The 24,951-nt window shown below is 41.4% G+C and overlaps 3 protein-coding genes across 3 annotated transcripts; all 3 read right to left on the reverse strand.

Annotated features, from left to right (window-relative positions):
• Positions 1–5,192: 5,192 nt before the first annotated feature.
• Positions 5,193–16,649, reverse strand: LOC311495722 (AT-rich interactive domain-containing protein 3B-like). Its single transcript, XM_084555283.1, has 9 exons — positions 16,453–16,649; positions 15,152–15,760; positions 11,092–11,166; positions 10,905–10,977; positions 9,456–9,639; positions 7,663–7,913; positions 6,994–7,266; positions 6,802–6,891; positions 5,193–6,545 (listed from the first exon to the last, which is right to left on the reverse strand). The coding sequence occupies exons 1-9, from the start codon at positions 16,477–16,479 to the stop codon at positions 6,406–6,408; spliced, it is 1,722 nt and encodes a 573-aa protein (XP_084411409.1). The 5' UTR covers positions 16,480–16,649; the 3' UTR covers positions 5,193–6,405.
• A 2,098-nt stretch (positions 16,650–18,747) lies between these two features.
• On the reverse strand, positions 18,748–23,171 carry LOC311495263 (cytochrome c oxidase subunit 5A, mitochondrial-like). Its single transcript, XM_084554658.1, has 5 exons — positions 23,027–23,171; positions 22,033–22,149; positions 19,467–19,588; positions 19,250–19,367; positions 18,748–19,159 (listed from the first exon to the last, which is right to left on the reverse strand). The coding sequence occupies exons 1-4, from the start codon at positions 23,097–23,099 to the stop codon at positions 19,254–19,256; spliced, it is 426 nt and encodes a 141-aa protein (XP_084410784.1). The 5' UTR covers positions 23,100–23,171; the 3' UTR covers positions 18,748–19,159; positions 19,250–19,253.
• Positions 23,172–24,229: 1,058 nt separating this feature from the next.
• LOC311496190 (ribonuclease P protein subunit p25-like protein) lies at positions 24,230–24,939 on the reverse strand (the record flags this gene model as incomplete). Its single annotated transcript, XM_084555952.1, has 1 exon — positions 24,230–24,939. The coding sequence occupies one exon, from the start codon at positions 24,937–24,939 to the stop codon at positions 24,334–24,336; it is 606 nt and encodes a 201-aa protein (XP_084412078.1). The 3' UTR covers positions 24,230–24,333.
• Positions 24,940–24,951: the final 12 nt, after the last annotated feature.

Here is a 24,951-nt window from a genome sequence, read left to right on the forward strand (position 1 = left end):
ACATGCAGCTCTTGCTTTGTACTACACAGTACAGTAAAAACATCATTATACAAAACAAAAACCTGATTACGAATATGGCTAAATTTATTCCAGGTTCATTGCATCACTATGTTATCCAGTATATGGAGCTCAGAAACTTGTTCTTGATGTTGAAACCTGCAGTTTCCACAGTCAAAATGTTAATTTGGTTAAAAGGAGGCTTATAGTTATATAGCAATAATAAATCAACATAGTCACACATCTATTAATTTTAACCATGAACACCTGCCTTTTTAATTTTCCATTTGTTTGATTCGAGCTCCTTTGTGAAGTGAAATGGATTCTCTGGTCTCCAGTCTCTTCCCCCACATTTGATCTCCAGTTCACCCAGAGCGGTGCCTCTCAGGGTTTCTGGCTCCCGTGCGTACACAGCTATTCTCAGTGCACACCTTTGGAGCTCCATCACAGAGCTGACCTTCCAAAGCAGCGCCAGGCTGTGGGCCTCGGGACTGCAGTTGTCCTGGACAGAGGCTTGTACAGGACAGGGGTACAGAGGTGGCAGGCTGCCCATCACAGACACATCCTCCAGTCTGTGAGTCATCTCAGTGAGGTCAAGGACAGTGACTGCCAGGGTTTGGTGCTCTGCAGAGAAGGCCATAGCGAAATGTAGGCAAGGTTTAGGTGATACTGGCTGTATGCAGCTTGCACTGGCGCCATAGCTCAGTGGAGCCAGTGGGATTGGTCTTTCATTCATAGACCGAGATACAGCTCTGGGCTTGGTGAGTCTACTGTGCTCATTGTAAGATATACTACCCCCAGTCACTGTGCAGCGTCTCTGTAGAGCCCTGCATGTTTTGGACAACAGTCCCAGTTTGGGAAATGTGGGCAGGGAAGCCTGATCGTGGTCTATGGGTTTATAAAGGGGTGATGTAAGAAGCGGTGTGCTGAGGCGGCGCAGAGAAAAATAAGACTCCTTCTGTTCAGAGGAAGTTTGAGTTTGATTAGAAAATGACAGAGAGGTAAATTCACCCTCTGAGGGGGCAGGGCTGGTGAATGTGGACGGATACTCCAGCATATCGCTATCTAGCTCCTCGTATTGCTGCCTGGATGTTGTTGTTGCTGCTGAGGGAGGTGGGCTCTGAGCATAGGTCATGGGGTCAGCAGGAACTTGTGGCGAGGTCACAGCAGCTTTGTCTTTCACAGGACAAATATTACTCTTCCTCCAACACAGAATACATCCCAGGAACAAACACAGACAAAAGATGATGAGTCCAACCAGAAGAAGAACCTGGAGATGGACTGCAGACATGAGAGAGAATAATAACATCAGTCAGATGGCAGAGGTTTGTTGTAATTCCCCCTCAGGCAACCCCTGCATTACATAACACTGTTCATGTACTGTTTTGACCTGTGTCCTTGAGAACCTATGTTCCACCGTGTAGTACTAATAAATAACTGGTTCCCATCTTAAAACAGGAGAAAAAGAAATGATTCCTCCTGACAATGCTGGCCATGTAGAGATCTATTCCTAATATGATTGAAAAGATGGGTTACAACATCACTTCTATGCAAAACATTTATTACAAATCAAGGCTTCAGCAGCTGGATTTATTAAGTGATTATATTGTGAATATTGTATTAACAATACTTTATGAATTTTGTATGAACAGGAAGAATGTTTTCAGTATGACCTAACATACATTTGAGTATGTGCACAATTTTAGATGTGAAATATGTGAACCCATTGGTTATGACCATACCTTCTAATTGTTTAGTGAAGAGGACCTGCACCAGGAGCCAGAAGAAGAGAATGACCATGATGCCCTCGATCATACCCTTGCAGCAGAAGAGCAGCACAGACTGCCAGAGAGGCTGTCCTGGGTACTCCTCGTCATGGTAAGGCATGGTCCCAACAGTTTCCTGGCGGTTTGTCTAATTTAAAACATCCGTAAGTTGCAGCCCAGAGTTTCCACTAAAGAACACCGTTTGCCTGACTCCTGTAATTGCATTCTGACTTCCAGTTCAGGAGCACCTGCCTGCTTCAGAGGATCAACCATAGCCACTGCTCACCGCATGACGTCCACAGGTTTTATAAAAAGTATTTCTCATAGGATCCTCCCTCCTTTCATAAGTTATTGTTTAGCAGTTCTTTCCGACTATAGATCAATTTCCCTTTTCAAAGCTGGATAATCATCCACACACAGAATATTCCAGTCCTCATCCCTGGATAGAGATCCTCTCGTCTACAGAGTGACTTGTGTCGTTCCTCCCTGGAGGGGGGGGACTGTGGGCGGAGACATACAGCTCATGACAACTGTGTAGCATCTTTCCTCTTCAGTGTTCCAGATGCCAGTGCAGCATTGTCATTATGGGATAGGCATCCCAACAGTAAATCCTGCCCTCATCCCCTGACCACAAGCTCTTATATCCATTAGTACTTTACAGTAGCAGTAGAGTTAAGGAATTAAAGCGCAATACAGACTCTTTCTGTCCTTTCTTCTATATATGCACAGTTAACTTTGATCTGATGTGATAAATAATGTAAAAAAAAACAAAAAAAAAACAACAATAAAATAAATAAATGCACAAAATTGGCTAAAGTGACAATTAGAAACTAAACTTTACTGATGAAATCCATCGACTGTTGATTTATTAATCATTCCCTAGTTTGGGTTTCAGGTTAAAGGTAAAAAAAAAAAACAACTGTGATGTCAAATTGATAATTTAACAGTGCTGGGAAGTTTTATATTATTAAAGGTGCATATTTATCTGAATATGAAATGTTGTGTGAGTGTGTGTGTGTTGTAGCCTACAGTTAAGGAAATGCTACCCCCATCTGGCCGCTCACTCATGTACTGTTTTCTTTCTGGTTCGTGCTTTTCATTGGTGGAGGAGCTATTCAGAGCCTTTAATGAAGAAAAGTAATAGTTCTGCAAAAACAAAAACACAAGCAATAATCCTGATAACATCACGTCAATAAACTCTGTTAAAATCTACTTCTTATGAAGCAGCAAAACTAGCGTTACACTTGACTTTATTAGTGGATCCATTACCGGTGAAGATGGAACTAATTTAAACCTTTTTATATGGTGTATAATGTATAACACAATGTGTTATTTTCTATGTATAATCTTGGCTCGTAACTAAAAAGTCATAACCTGGAGTAAAAATAAAATAAAGAAAGGGTAATATAGTGGAGCAGAAGTTCAAAGTAGAACCTATGTTGTAACTTTGAAGCATTTTAGATAAGAGTAAGACTGAAGTAACTTTGTCCAACATGCTCAATAAAATGTTATCTGTTCAGGTTGAAACATAACTAAAATTAGTGAGCAACAGTATAATTTATTCACTTGGACTTAGCATTTCTAGTTTTTTGGTTTCGACTAAAAGTTGTTCACAGGACAGTCACGAACTGTGTGAGTGCCTTGAGAATGATTTAAAACAAGAGTTAGCGCGGACTGTTAAACAGTGAGCCGACACCTCCATAAACTAATAATTATTTGTGGATTTATTGCTACATTTATTGATATAAAAGCTTGATTAAAGCTGCTTTATAGACTAGCATTAACAACACCATATTCATGCAATATAAAGTAAAAGCATCAGTACCTACACTACCGGTCAAAAGTTTTAGAACACCCTGATTTTTCCAGTTATTTATTGGAATTCAAGTCATGGAAGTCCAATGAATAGCTTGAAATGATACAAAGGTAGGGGCGGCACAGTGGAGAGGTGGTTAGTACTGATGCCTCACAGTGAGAAGGTCCCAGATTCAAATCCATGGGCCGACTGGGCCTTTCTGTGTGGAGTTTGCATGTTCTCCCTGTGTCTGTGTGGGTTCTCTCCAGGTACTCTGGCTTCCTCCCACCGTCCAAAGACATGCTCATTAGGTTAACTGGTGATTCTAAATTGGCCGTAGGTGTGCATGTGTGAATGGTTGTCTGTCTCTCTGTGTTGGCCCTGACAGACCATCATAACACCTAAAAATGTAGGTCTTTCCTACAGGGAAATTGCAAAGAAAGTCAAGGTGTCAGTGAGTACAGTTTTCTTCACCATCAAAAGGCACTCAGAAACTGGGGGAAACTCTGACAGGAAGAGGTCTGGCAGACCCAAAGCCACAACTGAATCAGAGGACAAGTTTCTGAGAGTTAACAGCTTGCATGATAGGCGGCTCACAGGACACAGCTTCAAGCACAGCTTAATAGTGGTCGTAGTAAGCAAGTCTCAGTTTCAACTGTGAAGAGAAGACTTCGAGCTGCAGGTTTGACAGGACGAGTTGCAGCAAGAAAGCCATTGCTAAGATGTCAGAATAAGACAAAGAGGCTCGCCTGGGCCATGAAACACCGCCATTGGACTACTGAAGACTGGAAGAGGGTATTATGGACTGATGAATCAAATCTTTGGTTCATCACGCAGAATCTTTGTACGCTGTGAAGTAGACGAGTCGATGGTTCCACAGTGTGTGACATCATCTGTCAAACGTGAAGGAGGAAGTGTGATGGTCTGGGGCTGTTTTGCTGGATCCAGGGTCGGTGACTTGTACAGAGTGAGAGGCACCCTGAACCAAAATGGCTACCATAGCATTCTGCAGCGCCATGCAATACCCTCTGGTATGTGCCTAGTTGGTCAGAGGTTCATCCTACAGCAAGATAATGACCCAAAACACAAGTCCAAGCTATGCCAGAACTACCTCAGGAAAAAAGAACAAGATGGTAAGCTTGAAAACATGGAGTGGCCAGCACAGTCTCCAGACTTAAATCCCATCGAGCTGGTTTGGGATGAACTGGACAGAAGAGGGAAAGCCAAGCAACCTACAAGTGCCACACGTTTATGGGAACTTCTGCAACAGACTTGGGAAGAACTTTCTGAAGAATATTTGATTTCTATTGTAGAAAGAATGCCATGAGTGTGTTCAGCTGTTATATCTGCCAAAGGTGGCTACTTTGATGAGTCAAAAGTTTAGAATACATTTTGGTCTATAAATTGATTCCATGATTTCTTTTTCAACTCAAATTTCTTATTTGTTCTATGCTTTCATTTCAGAGTGCAATGAGACACTAAACTGAATAATAATTTTCAGTAAAAAACTGGAAAAAGTGTGGTGTTCTAAAACTTTTGACCGGTAGTGTACACTCTAAGAAACATCATTTGACTTATGAATGCAACAGCACTGAAGTATTGACACAAAAAAAAAAAAAAACAGCAGTTTTTTCCACAGCACACAAGATTGTTTTATTCCTTATGGCTACATATCCAAGAAATACATTATTCGAAGACCAGAACAGACTTGAAAGACAGCTTTTTTTTTTTTCCAGTCGTCAAGTTCACAGTGGCATCTGTTTGCAATGATATTTCTACTTGATTGTCCACATAGAGGGTTTATTTCAGCAGATGGCTAAAGGAAAACATGCTGCTCTGAACATTGCATATTTATCTAGAAGAGTGAGGTAGCACTGTTTCAGTGTTCACTTGTCCAAAGCTTGAGGTCACTAACGATACATTCTCTGCATTTATACAAATATAACACAGCAATATATTATGAGATATAGTATAACAGCTATCAGTCCAGAGGGACATTCCTGAGAAATTACTTTGAGAAACTTTCCAACGTGGGAAGTCAGTTGAGGTAATTGTTGTATACAATATAGCACATAATGTCTCTCACATTCTGCCTTTTGATTCATAGCTGACATGAAATAGATGCGTAGTTTCAAGGCAAAGCCAAAAGATTAAATATAGAAGTGAAAGAAAGCCCAATATTAAAGATTCCAAACAACCTGCATCCAGTTTCTTTTCACTTCCATTGGATTCTTAAAAAAGCTGCAGCATTTCTGTGCAATCTGATGGTGTGGATATTCCCAGAAAGCTGCTACTGAAAGGTATAAACCAAATGTTTACCAAGAGGGACGCAGAATGGTTTCAGCAAACAGTTACAGACAGGATCTACCATACTGAGCTAAGGCTTTTTGGTCTTCATTAGCTCCACTTTGGCAACTACATTGTTCTACTCATGGCTATGTGAAAAGGCAGCTACTGAACTGTTTGATAATCACATATAACTGTAGCCGACACCCAAACTGGTGTAGCACTGATTCTCAGCACGCAATATTCTGCTCTAAAGACACTTAAACAAGCCTTGTAAAGGCCTTTAGACAAGAATGTCACTACATTAGAGAAAGTCTTCTAACAGGCACTAAGGTAAACTGGTCTGAAACTACACTATAGTCAGTGTGGAAGATTTGATGTAAAACATGAACAAGAATAGTTTCAAGCACATTATGCTGTCAATGCAATAGAAAGACAATGCTGAAGAAGAAGAGTGGCTAGCTTCCTGTGTTTCCCTGGATGTCACCACAGTTATGGTATGGTATGTGAGGTATGTCGTGTAATCATTTTGCTCAGAACAGATTTGGAAGCCAGTGCAACCTAATTTGGTCCTTTGGAGGAGGTGGAGGATGAAGAGGAGGGACTGTGTGAGGAGGAGAGGGCACTGAAAGCACTTGTTCCCGCCAGGGTTACGGTCTGTGACGACACGGGAGGAGTCGACTTCTGAGCAAACAGCGTTCCTACAGCACAGAAATCAGAGAAGAGGACGAAATTAAATGAAGTGCAGCTATCGCAAAGGCATCTTACACTATGTTGACATAAATTATACAAAAGAAGGATTGACCTGAATCATGAATCCTGCTTCTGAACCAACTATTGTCAGTGTACATATTACTGTGAACTTTGTTTGACGTGCACCACAAAGGAACGTCTTGCACCAAACAAAATCACAAAAAGACCAGAAGCAGCTTTCTCTTGAGAAACTTCGAGACTCACCAGAGTAAACGGTGCCATTGACCTCCACAGATACACTGATGCTGGCTGGTCCATTAGTAGAGATACTGAGTGACAAATCCTGTTTGTTTTCTGCAAGAGGCAATCACAAGATCCTGTTAATGGACCGTCCTAAACATAGCACATAATTAGCATCCCTTAAAGTTCAGTGGGGATGAGGTACCAGCAGCTCACCGTGCCCATTGTTGAGTTTGAGGTTCATGGGATTAAAGTGAGAGGCCATAGCCAGGAAGTTTTGCTGGAGGGCCTGCTGCATGAGGCGCTGCTGCTCCTCCGCGAGCCGCATCATTTTCTTCTCTGGACCGTCGGCTGCAGCTCCGCCCACTCCTCCTCGCTCCAGCCTCTCGCGAAGATGCTCTAATGTGGCAGCTTGTGTCAGCTGCTGCTGCTGCTGTCCCATGGTCAGAGCCATGGGCAGCCTGGGAATTACAGGGGTGGAGGTCTCATCTGATTGGGATAAGAAAAGAAAATTAAATATATAATGAAATCTGAAGGGCGCAGAGCAAAAGAGTTCAGGGATATTACGCTTTCTGTTTAAATAAAATAACAGATCTTCATGATATGCATAAAAAATAGTCTTTTGTAACTTACATTAATACTGAAATGAACAAAATAAGCATATAATTAATTATGATTATATATTGCAAGGAGATTTAAACTCCGAGAAGCAACATGTATCCTATGATGCCTTGCAGAAAGTTGAGGCTGGGTTGAGGTAGGTTTTCTGACTCACTATGACTCAAAGAGAGTTCAACAGTAATATTGTTGATGTTAACGGACAAAACAGATTTTTAAAGTACAATTCTTAGAGGCACATAAACACATAAACAAACTCCGGCATACCTGCGCTTCTCTTTAGGTTTGGACTAGCGGATGAATTCATGCCATTGTGTGTGGTCGGCGTGGTTTGCATCGTGGGTGAAGACATGAGTGCGTGTGGAGCAGAGCTCGGGGAGGGAGAGTAGCGGTACAGGCTGTTGGTGTAGCTGGGACGTCGACCCTCCCTGCGGTTACTGTCGATGGCGGCCTGCAGCTCGCCTGGAGAGCTCAGACCTTTCTTCTCACACTCAAACGGGTACAGATACTTCATGTACCTGAAAAGGAAACGTTTGATATGAGTCAGTCACGCAAACTTGCAGATTAGTTTTTTTAGAAATCCATACAGTATTCTGGTTAATGATGGTGGAGGTGTACTTTGTGTCATGCGTCTGAAAGGTGATGTGCATTTACAGAGGACTTCTGTGGATTTCTTAGTAAATTCATTTTAGACCCATCTAGTAAACGTATAATTCTTGGTCTGGTCTCCTAGAAAGGCTTTCCACAAGTCCTATGTGATTTTTCCACATCAAACTGAGATTAGTGAATATACGAAAGAAAGAAAGTTACGTGTGTCCCATTCCTAAAAAAAATTGCAATACTGTACCGCTGTTATTTACTCTTGTAGTGGTCTGTTCAGACTACTGGTGAAAGTGTCAACCTGTCGTGTGTTTTACCAGTTCATTTTTAAACTAATGTCTTCTTAACAAAGTAGCACACCGATATACACAGATTAAAATAATTTATATAGAGAATGTGCTGATGCATTACATCTTTTCTTGGTTCTAGTTAGAGGAGTTTCATTTATCCTAGATTTCACCCAACTAGTCTTTGCATTGTCTCCGTTTAGTTCACATCCATTTCCCCAATGAGATCACCTAGGGTGGTGTATTCAATGCTCCCGGATTTGGCACAGTAATCTAATTAGTCTGATGCAGTGTTTGCAAGTTTGGGATTAGAGAGGTCGACATCCGTGAAGTTTATATTCAAATGTGTGGGATAAATTAAAGGATTATCTTATCTTAACCTAATTTCAAAATTAATTTGTTGTTAAGATTTAAAACCTCTTTACTTTGTCTTGTTATACTGGTCGATGTGTCACCTGGATAAGCCCAGTTCATCTAGCTTTCCTCTGCTAAGTTCACCTCTACGACACATAAAAAAATCTTGACATTTTATTTAGTTTGGAATGACAACGCTTATTAAAACGTCACCGTCAGATTCATTCATATAAACCTGGACTAATGTTAATAAAATTACAACTGCTGTGTCGCGATTTAAAAAAAAAAAAAAAAAAAGATTTAGTTTGTTTTCATGCACAGCTGATTTTAATATTATGCAACAGGTACGAGGGAGAGAAGCTCTTTGTACGCGGGCCTGTGCTGACTCAAGATATGCAAACATTTACTTGAGGTTTTTGAACTCTTTTTTCCATTCTGGGCCAATGATTTACAGACATGTGAAGAAAAGCCTGAATATCTGGAAACAGCTCCACTCTCTGTAATACATCCACACCTGTGTAAGTGTCACCATATCCTCCCCCTCCCTCTGACGTTCAATAGTTACGTTCTGTTCTGTCGCATTAGAATATCTGTTTTGAATATTGAAATAAGCAGGGCTTGGAACTAAACATACATTGAGAGGAACCAGGTGTGGCCCAGACAGAAAGCAGGACAAATCTGGCAGCTGTGCCCCTTCAGAGGTATAAAAGAGCTTCTCACAATATGATGACCGAGTTGTATCCAATTATCAGCATCTTCATTATGCATTTTATTCTTATGGTCGTCAGCTTTACGACTGGCAATGTGAGAGGCACTTACTGTGTGCGGAGGGTGAAGGCTGCACTGGTGATAGATGTGGGCAGGTTGAGACCTTTGGTGATCTCCCTCCAGATCTTCTTGTTAATAACCTCCACCAGGCCTCCCTTCTCCGTCACAAGCTTATAAAGCCTGTACAAGTCCAGCACCTGTTTTGCCATGATGGGGATTCGGTTCACAGGAGTTCCTGGATAAATAAAAGTATAAATGTAAGCACAATGTAGCAATATCTGTTCATTTGTACTACTGAAAGATAATTACAAAGCAAGACTGGCCCTGTTAATGCTCTATTAAAGAGAGACAATGACTAAGGGGAGGACAGAACACACCTGGTGGCCTGAGGTTAATGTCAGGTAATGTGGCTTAGCATGTATAATCTGCGCGGACAGACTTGTCCAATGAAGCTTATTTCGAATGGAAGGGGGGTGGGGATAATTCCACAACAGCAGCTTTGCTGCTGCATTGATTTGTACATAAGGGGTAGGTGGGATTGACTGCCAGTCCCAGGATTGACAGCTCAACCTTCCATCCTGATTTGGAGAAAAGCCAATTAATGAAGGAGGCTAACATGCAGTCGTAGAAATAAGATTACTGTGGGCTTAAGATAAACGTATGCCACACACACAGATTTGGACATGAGGAAACATGAGGAAAGACGATGTCCTGCTGCATCTCCTTCACTTGCGCTGGGATTTATTTTAATTGGACCTAACTAATCTGAATGTCTGTCTCCAAGATACAGGAGCAAACAACTCAAGGACTGACAGTATAGACTGTGTAAAGCGCATGGTACTACAATCACACATTTGAAGTTAAGTTGAAATAATTCAATCATTTAAAAAAATAAATCTGATTTCCATGGATGTGAAAAATATGTGGTGTATAATGTAGGTTTACACTAAAATGACAACCATTATAATTTTATCACTGGCATTCAAACTAACTTTGTCACCATGTTACTGTCTATCCCTTTCTGTAAACAGATAATATAGTATGCCTTCCCAGCTTTTAATCCATACTGATGAAGTATTACAATATTTATTAAGACACATTATTCATAACTGCATGTCTGTGATGACATTCCTGAAATAAATGCTGTATTAAGTTACTGCTAACGTAATTTCTGTAAACCCTTATCTGAACATGAGAAATGCTAAATCATCTGTAATCTGGCAGTAGCTGACACATTTAGAGATTGCTGCTAAAGCAAACAGAAGATTTCATGCAGCTTTAACTGGCAAACATGATGAAACCTTTATTATGAAGTAGTCACAGCCAGTGCAATGTCAGGGAGCTTAGCGCATACTGCTATTGTGTCCACAAAACAATACAACTGTGGATTTTTGGCATTATTTGACAGTTGATCAGTAATGGGAATAAGAAGTGTAGGGGAAGGGGAACATGAATGACAAAACTCAAAGTTCAGCAAAGCCGGAAGAATCTGAAACTCACCTCGTTTCTGCATAAAGACAAAGAGTTGATCAAGAAACTCCTTCCGCTGCGGGTCACTGTCCAGCTCATAAAGCTGCAAGTTGAGACGAGAAAACATCAGCAAACAAGCACGTCAACTGCCACTCTGTAATGGTTTCAGGCATTTTAAAATCATGTTTACATGTTGTTGTCTACAAAACCTACTGACCTTGGCGAAGTCCCTAGATGGTTCTCCTTTTACTTTGCCTCCATCGTTGTCCTCCGCCCAGATGCCACTTCCTCTCTGTACATAAAACCACACACACACAGAGACAGCAGTCAACAGGTTGTCAACCAACAACACAACATTAGGAGTTAATATCCAAATAAAATAAGAGAAACATTGGTTCACATTTTGCTAAAGGGCTCTGGGTTTTGCATTTCCTCCTCCTAGTTGCTAACATTGCTTTGTTTGCAGTAAACAGCCGGTCACTGTAAACATCTGCTGGCGCTGCTGTGCTTTGTATACATTACCAAATGTTTTTACATTATTAATGTATACACAACACAGCAGAAGATGTTTTAACTGTGTGAAAGAGGAGAGTAGTGAAATGAGCCGTGCTCTTTAGGTAACTTTGTGTGACACGTTATTCCTTCTTTACCCGTCCTCCCCCTCCTCCCCGTCCTCCTTAACGCGACTGTTAAAGGTTAAAAATGTGAGTCGAGGGCAGTGTGTGTGCAACTGCGTGGAAAAGCCTGCTGAGAGGTTATTGTCCTGCTAACGACGTGATGACACAAGGATGAAAATGAAAGTTGAATGGTCTCTTTGCAATTCATTAGATTATGGTTGTTTTCTTTTCTAATACCTTCTGATCTCGCAAATCCTCCGTTTCATGTCTGGTGATCTTGTTGCAGTTTATAAATTGCCATTACTGGTTTGTATTCTGTCGACATTTGGGGGTCAGTGCTTGTGTTTTGTATCAACACATAAAACAAACGGTTATTTTTTATTTATAAGAATACCAATAACTTTCCTTTTTATCAATCCATCTATCCATCTGCACATTTTATTTTTTTGCTTTAAACGCATGTCGCCCTTCATTAAACTCTTGATCGTGCGTCATGATCTGATTCAGGGGTTATTAACGATAACATTTCATCCACTGCAAACTGATCATCGCCATTTGGCTGCTGGCCAACCGTCCCTGTGTTTACAGTAAAACACAACTCAAACTGCCAAAGCGGACACATAATGAACAGCTACACAAACGCGCAACCGCGGCGCCTTTTGTTGGAAGACGTAGCCCACAGAACTATCGGAGTTCATTAGAACTGATTTCAATCTGGACGTCATTTATCATCGATAACCGTATCAGCGCGTTCACACTGAGATAAGTGCTTACACTGGTTTGCAAGTGTACTACTGGCACTGATAGTGGGAGACGCTGCACATCTTCACCATTTATTTATCTCTGAACTAACACGTTAGCTATTCCAACTTTTATCCATTATAAGATTGTTAGCTAAAACTAATTCTGTCTCTCTATCTGGTTGTTCTAACCCTTTATGGAAAGCAAAATATATTTTAACCATTTATCTATTACCAGCTTTACTGACAGGGGTTAAAAACCACCCACCTAATGGAAATCTATGTGCTAAAGCTCAATTATCATCACGATATCCAGCTTTTTTTTTTTTTAACGCCACAATCATTTCACATAAAGTATGCACGTAAGCCACATCTTGGGAGATGTTGAATCATCCTCGCCTGTGAATCACTGTAATGGACCCCTGCTTCCTATAGACGACTACTCTGTGTTTCTCAGTTTTCAGTGGTTAAACTGGTTATTGAATGTATTCACTTGACACACAGCTCGCCCCCCAGTCGCAGCAAAGCTGTTGACACGTCTAATGGCTTCAGCTTAGAGCTTCTAATAAAGGATTTCTGCTCTTCCTGCAGAAAGCCTATTGAAGGTAGATAAACATCTCAGTCTTTTCACCATCGAAACGAAATAAAACCCTTCCCCCCTTATTGATGAGCAAGTGAGACCTACTGTGGATCTATTAACAAAGAGCTCTCAGTTAATTGCTCACAGAGCTTTCACACATCCAGGCCTGGGAATCCTGATAGCATTCAGTATGTAGGTCAGGAAAAGGTTTCTATTGTTTTGTTAAAAGGGCGACTTTTTACAATGTGATTTTATATATTTAAATTTAAGACATTATCAGGTTGATGCATATATACAAACAAATCATGGAAATCTCTTATTTTAAGCATTCATGATAAGAGATAAATCTGACATTAGAATATCATGTTATAGTAACAAAGTACGTTTAATAATGAGCTTCATCAGAACCACCCAGTAGCTCCAGCAGGGCAAAAGTGAAACCGTAACCCTCTCCAAATTTCAATGTAACGGCAGGGGGGAGGAAAATTTAAATTAAAATTAAATTATTGGGGCCTGAATCACACAGCAGCAAGTCAAGATAATTTATCCGGCCCCTTGCTGTGCGGTGAACTTGGATGAACAGAGGCTCTTTATCCCTACACATGCCACATTTAAAGGCTTACAGTGACCGCACACAGCCATCGAACAATGGCTGCCCAGCAAGGCGAGGTTTGAAAAGCTTGTCAAGACCTTCAGCGATGTTTCCTTGATGAACCAGACAAAAGAAAAAAAAGCTGAAGACGTTGCAGGAGGAGGAAACACTTTTGGGTGGGAACGAGTAAGGATTTCAACAAGGCACAGATGAAACTCTCATATCAAAGTTCTACATTTTAAAAAAAAGAGAAACCTTACAAGCTGCACTCCAATTCCACAGTAACGTGTTAAGATAATAATGTCACACAATCCAGGACTTCCCAAATCTTGACACAACCGGGTCACAGCAAACACCCCACGCGCATTTGTTCTATTAATACCAAAACATTTTACACACAGCGTTATTTCCCCCAACATATCTCACAACCCACTACTGTGCTTTAATTAAAAACAGAAATGTTCTTCACTGCTCTACGTTCCGTGAGCCGGCTCGAGAAAAGGAAACACTCTCGCTGCAGTGGCCATAAAATGTATTGATTACGCGCTGTGGAATGAAGCTGCCATTTAGCGTTGCCAGGCAACGGTTAAATTATGCAAAGCTACCCAGAGAGCTACAGTAACGCCAGCACCCAGGTGTCGTAAGCTTGTCAAGATTTAAAGAATATTCAACTTTTTCTCTTCTTGAACGTGTGAAGTGCAGCCACTTTTCCAAAAAGTGAGACAAAGTGGAGAAAGAAAAGCAGACGGAAACAAAAAAAAGCACCTCCTAAATAATAAACAAGAGGTGTGTAAAACCCCTGATAACCATACCAAAGACCCATTCAGCTCCAGTGAAACTACTGTATGTAGTAGTAACTTTATGGGTAGCTGTTTGCATGCTGGGAGGCACTAACCCAGCTGTCCCTCCACCCACAGGCCTCATTAATCATAATGTACTGTATTGACATGGAGCCCTTTCAAGGGAAACATGCACACAGAGGAACCAATCAGATCGGCCTCCACAAAGAAGCAAACAAATCCATAAGGAGCGCCTTGATTCTTAAACCTCTGCACAAGAACATTATTATTAACGCTGGGTTTGGATCTGTTCTTTACGACTATATTCATTCATGTTCAAATGGAGAGTGGTGGATAGAGGCTTACAGTAGTTAACCTCTGAAGCCAACCATGTCCATAAATATACACTGCAAGCTAGTTCATCAAGCCGCTGGTCTCATTTTAACACAATCCTCTCTCAGGCCTGAACCGGCTTCTTTGAAGAATGAGAATTGGATCACAGCCAAGACCAATTAGCTTGACCAGTGGCACGAAAGGGTTTTTTTTCTATAATATGAGACGTGTGGTGAAGGATGGCTAGAGGAAAGGCCTGCCCAGTAATTAAATGCTACCGAGTTTGGGCATCTTGCCAAAAGGGACACGCTCCTTCCTCCCAGTGTGAGAAAATAGGAGGAAAACCGGGAAGCGGAGAGCATGACACTCAGCAGGAAGAAGCCAGCGATTAATGAATAAGAGGCAGAACACACACACAAGCTGTAGCGGACAGTCACAGATGTTTGCGTTCTCTCTGTGAAGAGGAAGTAATGCGCCGACACCCGTAAATCTGTGTTAGGTTCATTATAAAAGGTCATGGAGCCAAAAGAGATACAGAGGATTTGAACATATTCAAAAAAAAATAATAAAAAAAACTCACAGGAAACTAAACTAAACTAAAAATGGCCTTTGATTTTGAAATCAAAAATAACATACCTGTTTCAATGGCTCATCATAGCCCCAGTCAGCAAAGCCATTTGGTGATGTGAAGGCGAGTTGACCCGCAGGAGACATCAGGTTCTTCTCCTCGTGCTCTTGTTTTACTGCTGAAGGTGGAGATTCAGACATTTGCTCCACAGCAGCTGATGGAGACGTGGGGTAAGGCTGGAAGGGGAAGCGTGAAACCTGTTGGAGTCCAGGCTTCTTTGCCTGATGATGAGACCCATTCTCCTCCTCCTCCTCCTCCTCTTCTTCTTCTTCCTCGTCTTCCTCCAACATCTCCTGTCCCTCCTCGTCAGAGTCTTCATCCTCCTCTTCTGGGTCCATTCTGCTAAGATGGCTGCTCAAAGCTTGTTGGACCGCTTGGTAAGCCTGCACGTCCGCTTTCCCGAACAAAGCCGAGTCTAGTTTGGAAGCAGAGGCTCTCGCCGCAGCGGCCTGTTGGGCAAACAGGAGCTGGGCTTGAAGAAGGTGTTTCTGTTGAAGGTTCATCTCCATTTTGGCTTCCTGTTGTCTCTGCAGCTGCTCCATCACCGCCTCCAGCTTCACACCAGCAGGACTGGACTGTGGACAGCCGGCTGAATTTCCTTCCTCTGATAAGCTCGACTATGGACAAAAAACAACAACAACACCACACAAATCACCAAAGGTTTAGAGATACATTGCAATATTCTACTTCACCAGAAACATAGTGATTGAGTGATTTTATTTTAAATTCTTGCAGAAAACAATCCAATAAACAACAGAAACTGAACTCAACAAACACAAAAGGGCTCAGAGAAGTAAAGTGAACTTGTTGTTTAAACAGCTGGTGTAGTGTCTGAATAAAGTAATACATATTTGTTTTTGGATTAGAGTTGAACCTTTTAAAGGGCAGTCTGAGTCGGTCCCTGCGGGCGCATTTAAGGTGGACAAAGTTTGTTGGTCTGAAGCAGTGATAAAGGAACAATAAATTAATCCAGACTACAATAAAGTAGATATGTTAAACAAATTTCTTTCAGTAAAATTCATTCCTTAGCCTAGATTTGTTCAAATCTGCTCCAACATGGAAGAACCTATCAGTAGGTTATTTCACAAGAATCTTTGGTTTCGTACGTGGAAAATGATCTTTATTTCACAGAGCGGATAAATGCACACCTCAAGCTTGCATTACCTTTGAAATGTTCAAAAACTACATTCAAAACTTTTAAAATAATCGCAAACGCGCAAACGCTCTCCGTGTCCACATTAATCGCCACTTGCTTTGTTACTGTAACGAACACGAGTGGGAGCGCCACCAAAGAGTCGTCGACACTCACCATTTGCGCCTTCGAGTAATTCATCATCGCCAACAGGTCTTATCTAGTTTTTCCTGCTTTCCTACGGCAGAAGCAAATCGCATCGCATGACCAGTGCCTCTTTCTGAACGGAAAATGAGTCTTCTTTTGATCAAATGTGACTTAAAAACCCCTGCAGTGTGGAGGCCGGAGGGATCGGAGCTGGAGGAGGGGTAATGACGCTCTGCGCTCTACCTCCCTGGTCACTGCGCATGGAAACTCAAACATCTTTGATTGTCTTTGGCCCACACCCCCCAACTTGGGTGAATGAAAGCACCGCCCCGTGCGTAAAGATGGTAAAGTGTTTTTGAGCTCACATTTCTGTGGAACTTCCCACCTACCTCAGAAGGAAACCCCTCCCCAAAGTCAGAACCCATTTCCACAGCTATTATCTTTACAGAGGTGACATGACCGCTAGTATAAAAATAACGCACAATCTTGACAAGAGCTGCTTAATTGCGGTTAAATAAGTTGCCGCAGCAGAAACAGAAATGCTCTTCTATTTAAATGTAAATAAATAATCAGGTCAATCATCTGGTTCAGTGAATCACTCAAAATTTCCAAGATCCGTAGATCAAGGTGGCAGCAACATACGAATATCACTAACTTGTCATTTTGCAACACTCGGTATGAGCTGGTTTCCAAGAACCAATTCAACACAGTTTTTTGTGAATAGAAGGACAGACCCAGGCAGTTCAAGCAGGAGAAGTAAGTTCCCCCACTGGGAAGCTAAGACGCCGGACTCTAGCACCATCTGCCCCCTTGGTGAACATCTAATGTGCTTCTATTCTGAGAAGCAACATTCTCCGTGTGATAACTCCGCTTTCCTGGGAATCAGTGGAATCAGTGGCCACAGGTCCTCCCACTAATCTATTAAAAGCCAAAGACGCACGCTGTCGACACGAGCTGCTTGATGACAGGATGTGAGCAAAAATCTGTCAAGAATTTGTTCTCACTTGGTGTAGATTGAGAGAGTTCAAGGGGTAAACTAAATTAGGACAAGAATCACAAATGAAAGAAAGAATGCTCCCAAAAAAATCCTCTTGTAAAATACACAGATAAGCCACACTATTATGACCACCTTCCTAATATTGTGCCTCCAGAACAGCTGTTACTTATCAGAGAATGGACATGGCCCCTCTGAGGGTGTCCTGGGGTCTCTGACAACAGAGTGTTGTTATTTGGGGCCTTTGGATCCTATGGGTTGAAGGGAGGGGCCTCTGTGGATCAGGCTTGTTCCAGTGCATCCCACAGATACTTTATCAGTTTCGGATCTAGTGAATTTGAAGGCCAGGTCAACACCTTATGTGTTCGTGCATGTGTCTGTCTGTCTGCATCCTGCTGGGGATGGCTGCTGCCATCAAGGAGTGTTATTGCTATGAGGTGGAGGTGCCTGGTCTGGTCTAGGTGGATGCTACATGTCTAAGTAACATCCACATGAATGCCAGGTCCAAAAGTTTCTCAGCAGAACATTGTATTGGCACAAGCTGGCCAAAGTTATTTACTTCACCTGTCAGTGGTTTTAATGTTGTGGCTGATGGTTGTAAGATGATGCAAACTGTCTTTGGCATTCTAAAAATGATTCTTCTCATAAAAACACAGCTAAATCTTTACAGACAGAAATGTCCAGCTGACAGGTATCAGCAGTCATCTGAGTCTGCTAGAAAGTGATTTATTACTGTAACAGGTGTCTTCCCTATAATTTACAGCCATTAAGACGTAGAAAGAATCTAAATTAACTGAAGCATGTTCTATCATGTCGGCCCATTCCATGAAAAAGTCTTTGTACATTAGTTTGTCTCTTTTCTCAACCAAGATACTGAAAAGGGACAAAAGAGCACTTGAACACTTGAAATATGACTTGTTGATTTTGTGTAACTGGTGAGGTTTGGATCCAAATCTATAAATAATCTGGGATTAGCTATTTTAGGTTACAGTATCCTACAATTTAACACAATTTAATAACATTACGCATGACTGAAAATACTATAAGCACTCTGAAATTACTGTGGCACTACTGATTACATTTTCACCAGAGAAGTTTTCTGCTTGTGTTTATAATGAAGCTAGTTCTAACTTCAAATGCCGTAATGCATACAGGTAGTAGATTATTTTAAAATTACAATATTATATTCGCAACAATTCTCTGCAAAAAATGTCCATTGATTTCAATAGCTTCATGATCCAGTCTATAAAAGAAAAATCTCTGAACCCAACAAGTCAAATGAGCTTCAGGTAATAGTTCACATATGTGTTATAACAGAATTACACCAGTCGCCATTTGAACAAGTTTATTTTACCATCACGTAAAGTTTCCCTGAAATGAAAACAGATGTAATGCAGACTGAGTACAGTATAATGAGCTTTACATTCATGCGACAACGCTGCTCCCTGGTGGCAGAATGTGAGTCTTACAAGAAGATCTGAACACAATAGGACATGTACCATTTGGTGATGCTGCTCTTGGTTAAAGCAACCTGTAATGATGTATTGCCTCAATAGGTACTTGAACTAATAGAATATTCCAATATACTTGTGACACTCAAAGATATATTCTCCTTTATTATGTTCATCAATATTTTACAAGCAAAAGAACTTAATAAAGGACAAATTAAATATCACACGCATAATGAGGAAAACATGTAAGTACAAGGGCTGTATGTCCTGGGTGTATCCACTGTGGTTAGATCTGAAACAAACAAACAATATTTCTATTAGACTTCCATTTATTATACAGTGAAGAGAACAAAACATAACTGATGAGAATTTTAGTACCTACTTGTCTACACTTTGTCAATGCCAAGCTCTTCGGGTGTAGAGATGCCAAGCTCGTTCAATACAGGCCGCAGCTCCTGGATCACGTACGGGTAGATGTCTTTATGAGGGCCGGATTTGTCCTGAGGAAATAAATGGTAAATCCCATCAATTGTTCACTTCTTACTACCAGCTATAAAGATCCTGGCTGGCAATAGTCCTCAAGGTCCTTTTCTTCTCACCTTGACAGCTTCCAAAATTCGGATGGCGCTGGCCAAGTCGTTTAATCTCCGACAGGCTCTCAGTGCAGCCTCAAGGATCTTTGGCTCAGGTACCAGGTCATACCCGATCAATGTGTTCATCCCTGAAACACAGAATTAACATTTTAGAAACTGGAAAGTAGAGACAGAAGTCTGCACTTTACAACAAGGCACCTTTTATTTGAAGGATGGGTAAAATACCTTAATAAGACCAAAAACAAAAGCAAACCAGTCTCACTAAAAAGCAGCCTGACATAATGAATCCCATCCTTCTGTAACACAGACCTCTCTACATGAGGCACACAGTTACATGTTCTGCTGTCTATCTTGAGTTGGTCCCACACAAATCATCCTGGGGGGGAAAAATAACCGCCAGTGTGCTTTTTAAATGCAAAACTATATTTGTAACCCTCGTTTCAAAGTCTTTAGATTTCCAGTAGAAGCCGGTGGACCCAGAGAGGCATGCGGATTGAAAAATCATAAATTAATGAGAGAAGGAAGAAAACGCATAGAATAACCCTTTAGTTTTTCTCATGATATAAGCTGACCTAACAAACATAATAGCAAACCAACAACACCTGCTGCACCTACACATGTAACAATGACTGAAACTCTAATCATATCCTCTGTTGTGCTCATTTCCTCGTACGTGCTCAGACTGAAAACAGCCCTGTGTAAATAAAAAAAAAAAAAAGTGTGCTGCTTAAGTTAGCAGTGACCTGACGAAATACAACCCCAGAGGAATTTACAACGCGGTCAGACTGAATTTCATTACTAAGGTATCACGGCATTGATCATTATGACTGAGACTGGCCTCAACCATCAACTAAATGGCTCTTCTGACTATGGCTGTGCATAAACCACCGACCTAAAAAGTGTCTGAAACATTAATTACCGGAAGAAGACACTGACTGGTTACCCAGACGAGTACTTTTGTTTTATATGCTTATTCCTTGATTAGACTGTTTCTGTTTTGAATGACATACTGTGTTGAGGTAAAGCATATGATGCCTCCATAAAATAAGGTATTTTATGTATAATACAAAAGTACTGTTTTGGTATCTACACCAAAACTCAGGTAAAAATCATGTAACAGAATAAAGCTGGTATTTAAACTTGGTCTTGGCAGTGTGTGTCCACCTCAGAACGGTCCCTTTACATTGCCATGGTACACTGTCCAGTAAACGTCCTCCAGTAACATAGTTAGTCCACACCAAGCTTTTGATCTATAATGGAACAATGTACGCTGCAGCAAACTTTCACAGCGTCCGTTAGAAGTGCATGTTTTCCACATATTCTCGATCGTAACTTCAGTTAGCTTGCATTTATTAGTCACACGTCACATGTCACACCAAAATAGCTCTAATCTCTTTTGATTTGACACCTCTTTTGACCCAATAGATGACTGTTCACGGCAGGGGTGCCCAATACGTCGATCGACCGGTAGATCAGGAAGGCAATGCGAGTAGATTGTGTGCCAAATGTTTTAGATTGTAGTCTTATCATTTATCTGTTGGACCTCTTTTTTTTTTTATTGCAACATACCCTCAGTTCAGCAGTTCACATCCGCAGCCATGCACAACTTCGACAACAACAACTCAAGACTACTGCACAGCAAAAACAAATATATATAGACACACACTTTTTTGTAAAAGTAGCTCGCAAGCCAAAAAAGCGCGTTCACTCCTGGTTTTCAGTGTCTACAGTCACACAATAGCCAGCGTTTGGCTGGTGCACAAAAGGTACCTGCTCTCATTCTGTCGTATGAAGCTCGAGCCAATTGCACCACACTCGACTGTTGAGTGGCGCATTGAATAAAAAAAATGAATGAATGAAAACAATGATATGTGGGTCGAAAGGTGGTGTTTCTTCCCAGAACGACAAGTCATGTGCGCTTACAGTACCGCGGCACTAAACGGGCGTAGCTATGGCGCAGGGGGTTACGACATCGAAAGCATTTATGCCTGTGCACTGCTGTGTCCGTATTGTTATGTATTTACGCCACAGAAACAATAGGCGTGTAAGTGTAAGCCTGGTGCTGTACTTGGGGAAAAAAACTGTAAAATACTAATGTTCTGTAGTATTATTGTCAAATTTGAAACCGGACTAGGTAAGACTTCAACCTGTGATCACATTGTGTTTTCCAGTCCCCACCACCAAACTACAGTCTTTTTGATGGCAAATATTATTGGAAAAAAATATGGCAGCTAGGTTAGTATTAATATAAATTCTAACAAGTTAACAAATCAAACTGTTTATGCACTATACAGCAGCAATACCATAATTTGTTTAAACTTGCCATAAGGAAATCACACCTCACTGACTTGCTCCAAATCGCAAGTCAAACCAAACCTCTAATAACTGACAAACCTATGTTGACTCAAGATAAACGCGTATGCCACAGCTTTTACTTACTGAACTAGTGAAATCAACTTCCTTATGCCAAGCCCTAGAACTATTGTTCGACGTGACGTATTAAGCCGATTAAGCCTCAGTTTTTATGTGTATCTCCCCAGTTAGTCAGCATTATTGTAATCCATAGAAGTACCTTTTCTCAGCTCCCATGCGTCAATGTCTTGCTTGTTGAAATAAGTGACCCATCGGGCGTCAAACTCCTCGTCCGTCTCCTGCTTCCCATGAGAGTAACACCTCGAGGCCAAGACGGCTGCAAAAACAAATTTTTTATATCAACTCATCAGCAGTAAAAAAAAAAAAAAAAAAACAGTACCTACAGTGGCGCCTAGTGTTGAATAATGTTGAAGGACAAGTACAGACAAGGATATATCTCCATTGAGAGAAGTAGTAAAGGACAAACAGTGTCTGGTAATGTAGTTGGATGACTGCCAGAGTCCTGACACCACCAACATTACCTCCTGCACGTAGCAGGTTGAAACACTCTGACATTACATAGAAGACACTTGGGTCAAATATGCTTAGGTTATACTTAAATGTTTGTGTGAATCAGAACATTTGACCAATTTAGACAGGGATCATTTAAATGGACCCTGTAATACTTGATATGCTTTAATTTAATTTCACTTCCTTACACTTAAAAACAGATGCTAACGCAGCAAAAATAAGATCTGAGGCCTGTTATTGTCACTGTTTTCGCCAGACATTCAAGACTAGTTGGCTGAACACTGCTTCAGTCAACCAAACCTTATTAGCATGTTAGCGAGTAGCATCAGCGGGACAATCATAGGGCCCCGGACTAAGCCTTCCAACCGGGTCACGGCAAGGACACAAACGCCACCGAGCGATATACCGGGGCATTTTAGGAGCACTAGACACTCAGGTTAACTAGGTAATAGCTGCATTGAATGAACGTATATAGAACATGACTTAAACGTTAAAATGACTGACTGTGCGCAATGTATTAATAAATGAAAGCTACACCGGCTAACCTAGCTAGCTTAGCCTGTGCGGCACCGCAATGTGCCGACAGTCACGTTAGATTTCCGTTAGAACTTAGCTCTGCCGGTTTCATAAGCTATTATAAAAAAAAATACATTTTAAAATGCGACAATAGAATCAACACATACCTTGGCACCCTGGTTGCGTGCGGGTTAAACTCCGGACACCGGAGACCGAGAGTCGGACGGCGGCTCTGAACATGATGCGGGACAGCCAGCTACACAGACCGGTAAGAGATTTGGCAGGAGGAAGCTAGTGCTAGCTGGGTTAGCCCGTCACGTACGCTATCTCCTACTGCGCATGTGCAAACTGCAACTCATTGATATCATTTCCTAACCTTGACCTACAGGTTCAGTAACTTGAAGTGTCATTCCTTTTGTTTATGGCTGTCTTCATTTTACGACAAGTTAAACTTAATGCATAAATTATTATTGTCAGTAAGACCTTTAGTAATCACAAGATATAGTCGTTTGGAATGTTATAGAACCTGATGATTAACTGCTTAAATACATAAATGTGAACTATCCTGTGTATGAAACCATTGTTTTCCCCTTTCACTGTCTTCCACAAATTCCCACCAAAACTAACACCTTGGTTCAATATGAATTGGCGTCCAATTCTGTTCGTTAGTTAGCCAATTCGCCAATTAAAAATGTATGTAAGTTAGAGGTTTGAACTGGCCCTTTTATTCACGATTTAAATTAAAGATGCACACATACTTTTCAACACAGCACAACACTGAAAAATCATAGTTGCGATACATTTCTATGACAACTTTATTTTAAGTAATTATTATACATGTATATATACGTTATTTCCCAAAGTAGAAAGCAGAGTAAATATCTATATGCAGACCCTCGTGTTGATTATTACAGTGACTGTGACCAACCTTGTGTAATATAGTAATTTTTCAGATATTTGATATCAGAACAACCTCTCATATTATTAATATAAATGTGCAACAACACATGTATTAAATGGAGGCGGCACAGTGGCATGGTGGTTAGCGCTGATGCCTCACAGGGGGGTGAAGCGTCAGTGCGTCAGCGTTCTCGCTCTCCGGGTACTCCGGCTTTGTCCCACCGCCCAAAGACATGCTTGTTAGGTTAACTGGTGATTCTAAATCGGCCGTAGGCGTGCATGTGAGTGTGAATGGTCGTCTGTTTCTCTGTGTTAGCCCTGCGATAAACTGGCGTCACAGGACAAGCAGTTACAGAAGATGAATGAATGAATGAATGTATTAAATGTACAATATTGTAGGTTATGAATTAAGGGAATGTTGATATATTTTGTTTACTTCAGTAGTAAAAAAAGGTAAAATATAGATGTATTGCTTCCTTTTGTAAATCAAAATGCTGTTAAAATACACAATAAACTCATCTATTAGCAAGCCTCATGTAAAAGTTCTGATATTTCCCATGAAGTAGTCAGACATTCAGTGAGGACATACACTCCAGTCATCCAGACAGAGTCTCTTGGCTGTGTGCTGTGAGGAGGGAGCTGTCCTGAACAGACCTCTGCGTCTCTCTGCATCCTCTGTGGGAACACTGAGGATTTGTGGGGGCTGGTATCCAGGCTCGTGGGGATCCAGAGGGTCTTTAGAGAGCAGAATGCAGATGGCAGCGACTGTCCTATCCATGCTTATGCCTGGTGCTCCCTGTTGGGGACTCTCCCACACCTCATTCACTGTCTTGTAGTAGAGCTTGGACACCTGGTACAGCCCGTCCACTTTACGTTTCAGGATCTCCACGCAGGTGATGGTCTTTGTGACTGCCCTACCTGAGCCAGAGAAGATCACCTGTCTCGATGACGTCTCATTGTTGTCTCTTCCCTCCCCTTGCATGCGGGCCGTGGCAAACCGCAGTAAATTGCGGATCTTGCTTCCTTCTTTTACTCGCATATGCAGGATGTCCGCTGCAAGGCCCGGAATCGGATAGGGGCTGCTGTCCTCTGTGCGGCTGATTCTCCTCAAGTTGCTCTGGCCAGGTTTTGGAGTTGAAGAATGGAAAGAAGGAGCGAATGAAGTAGGCTGATGTTCCATTATAGCGCTGTC

This window comes from Chelon labrosus (genome assembly GCF_963514085.1).
Source record: "Chelon labrosus genome assembly, chromosome: 11".
In the NCBI taxonomy this organism is placed as follows: Eukaryota; Metazoa; Chordata; class Actinopteri; order Mugiliformes; family Mugilidae; genus Chelon; species Chelon labrosus.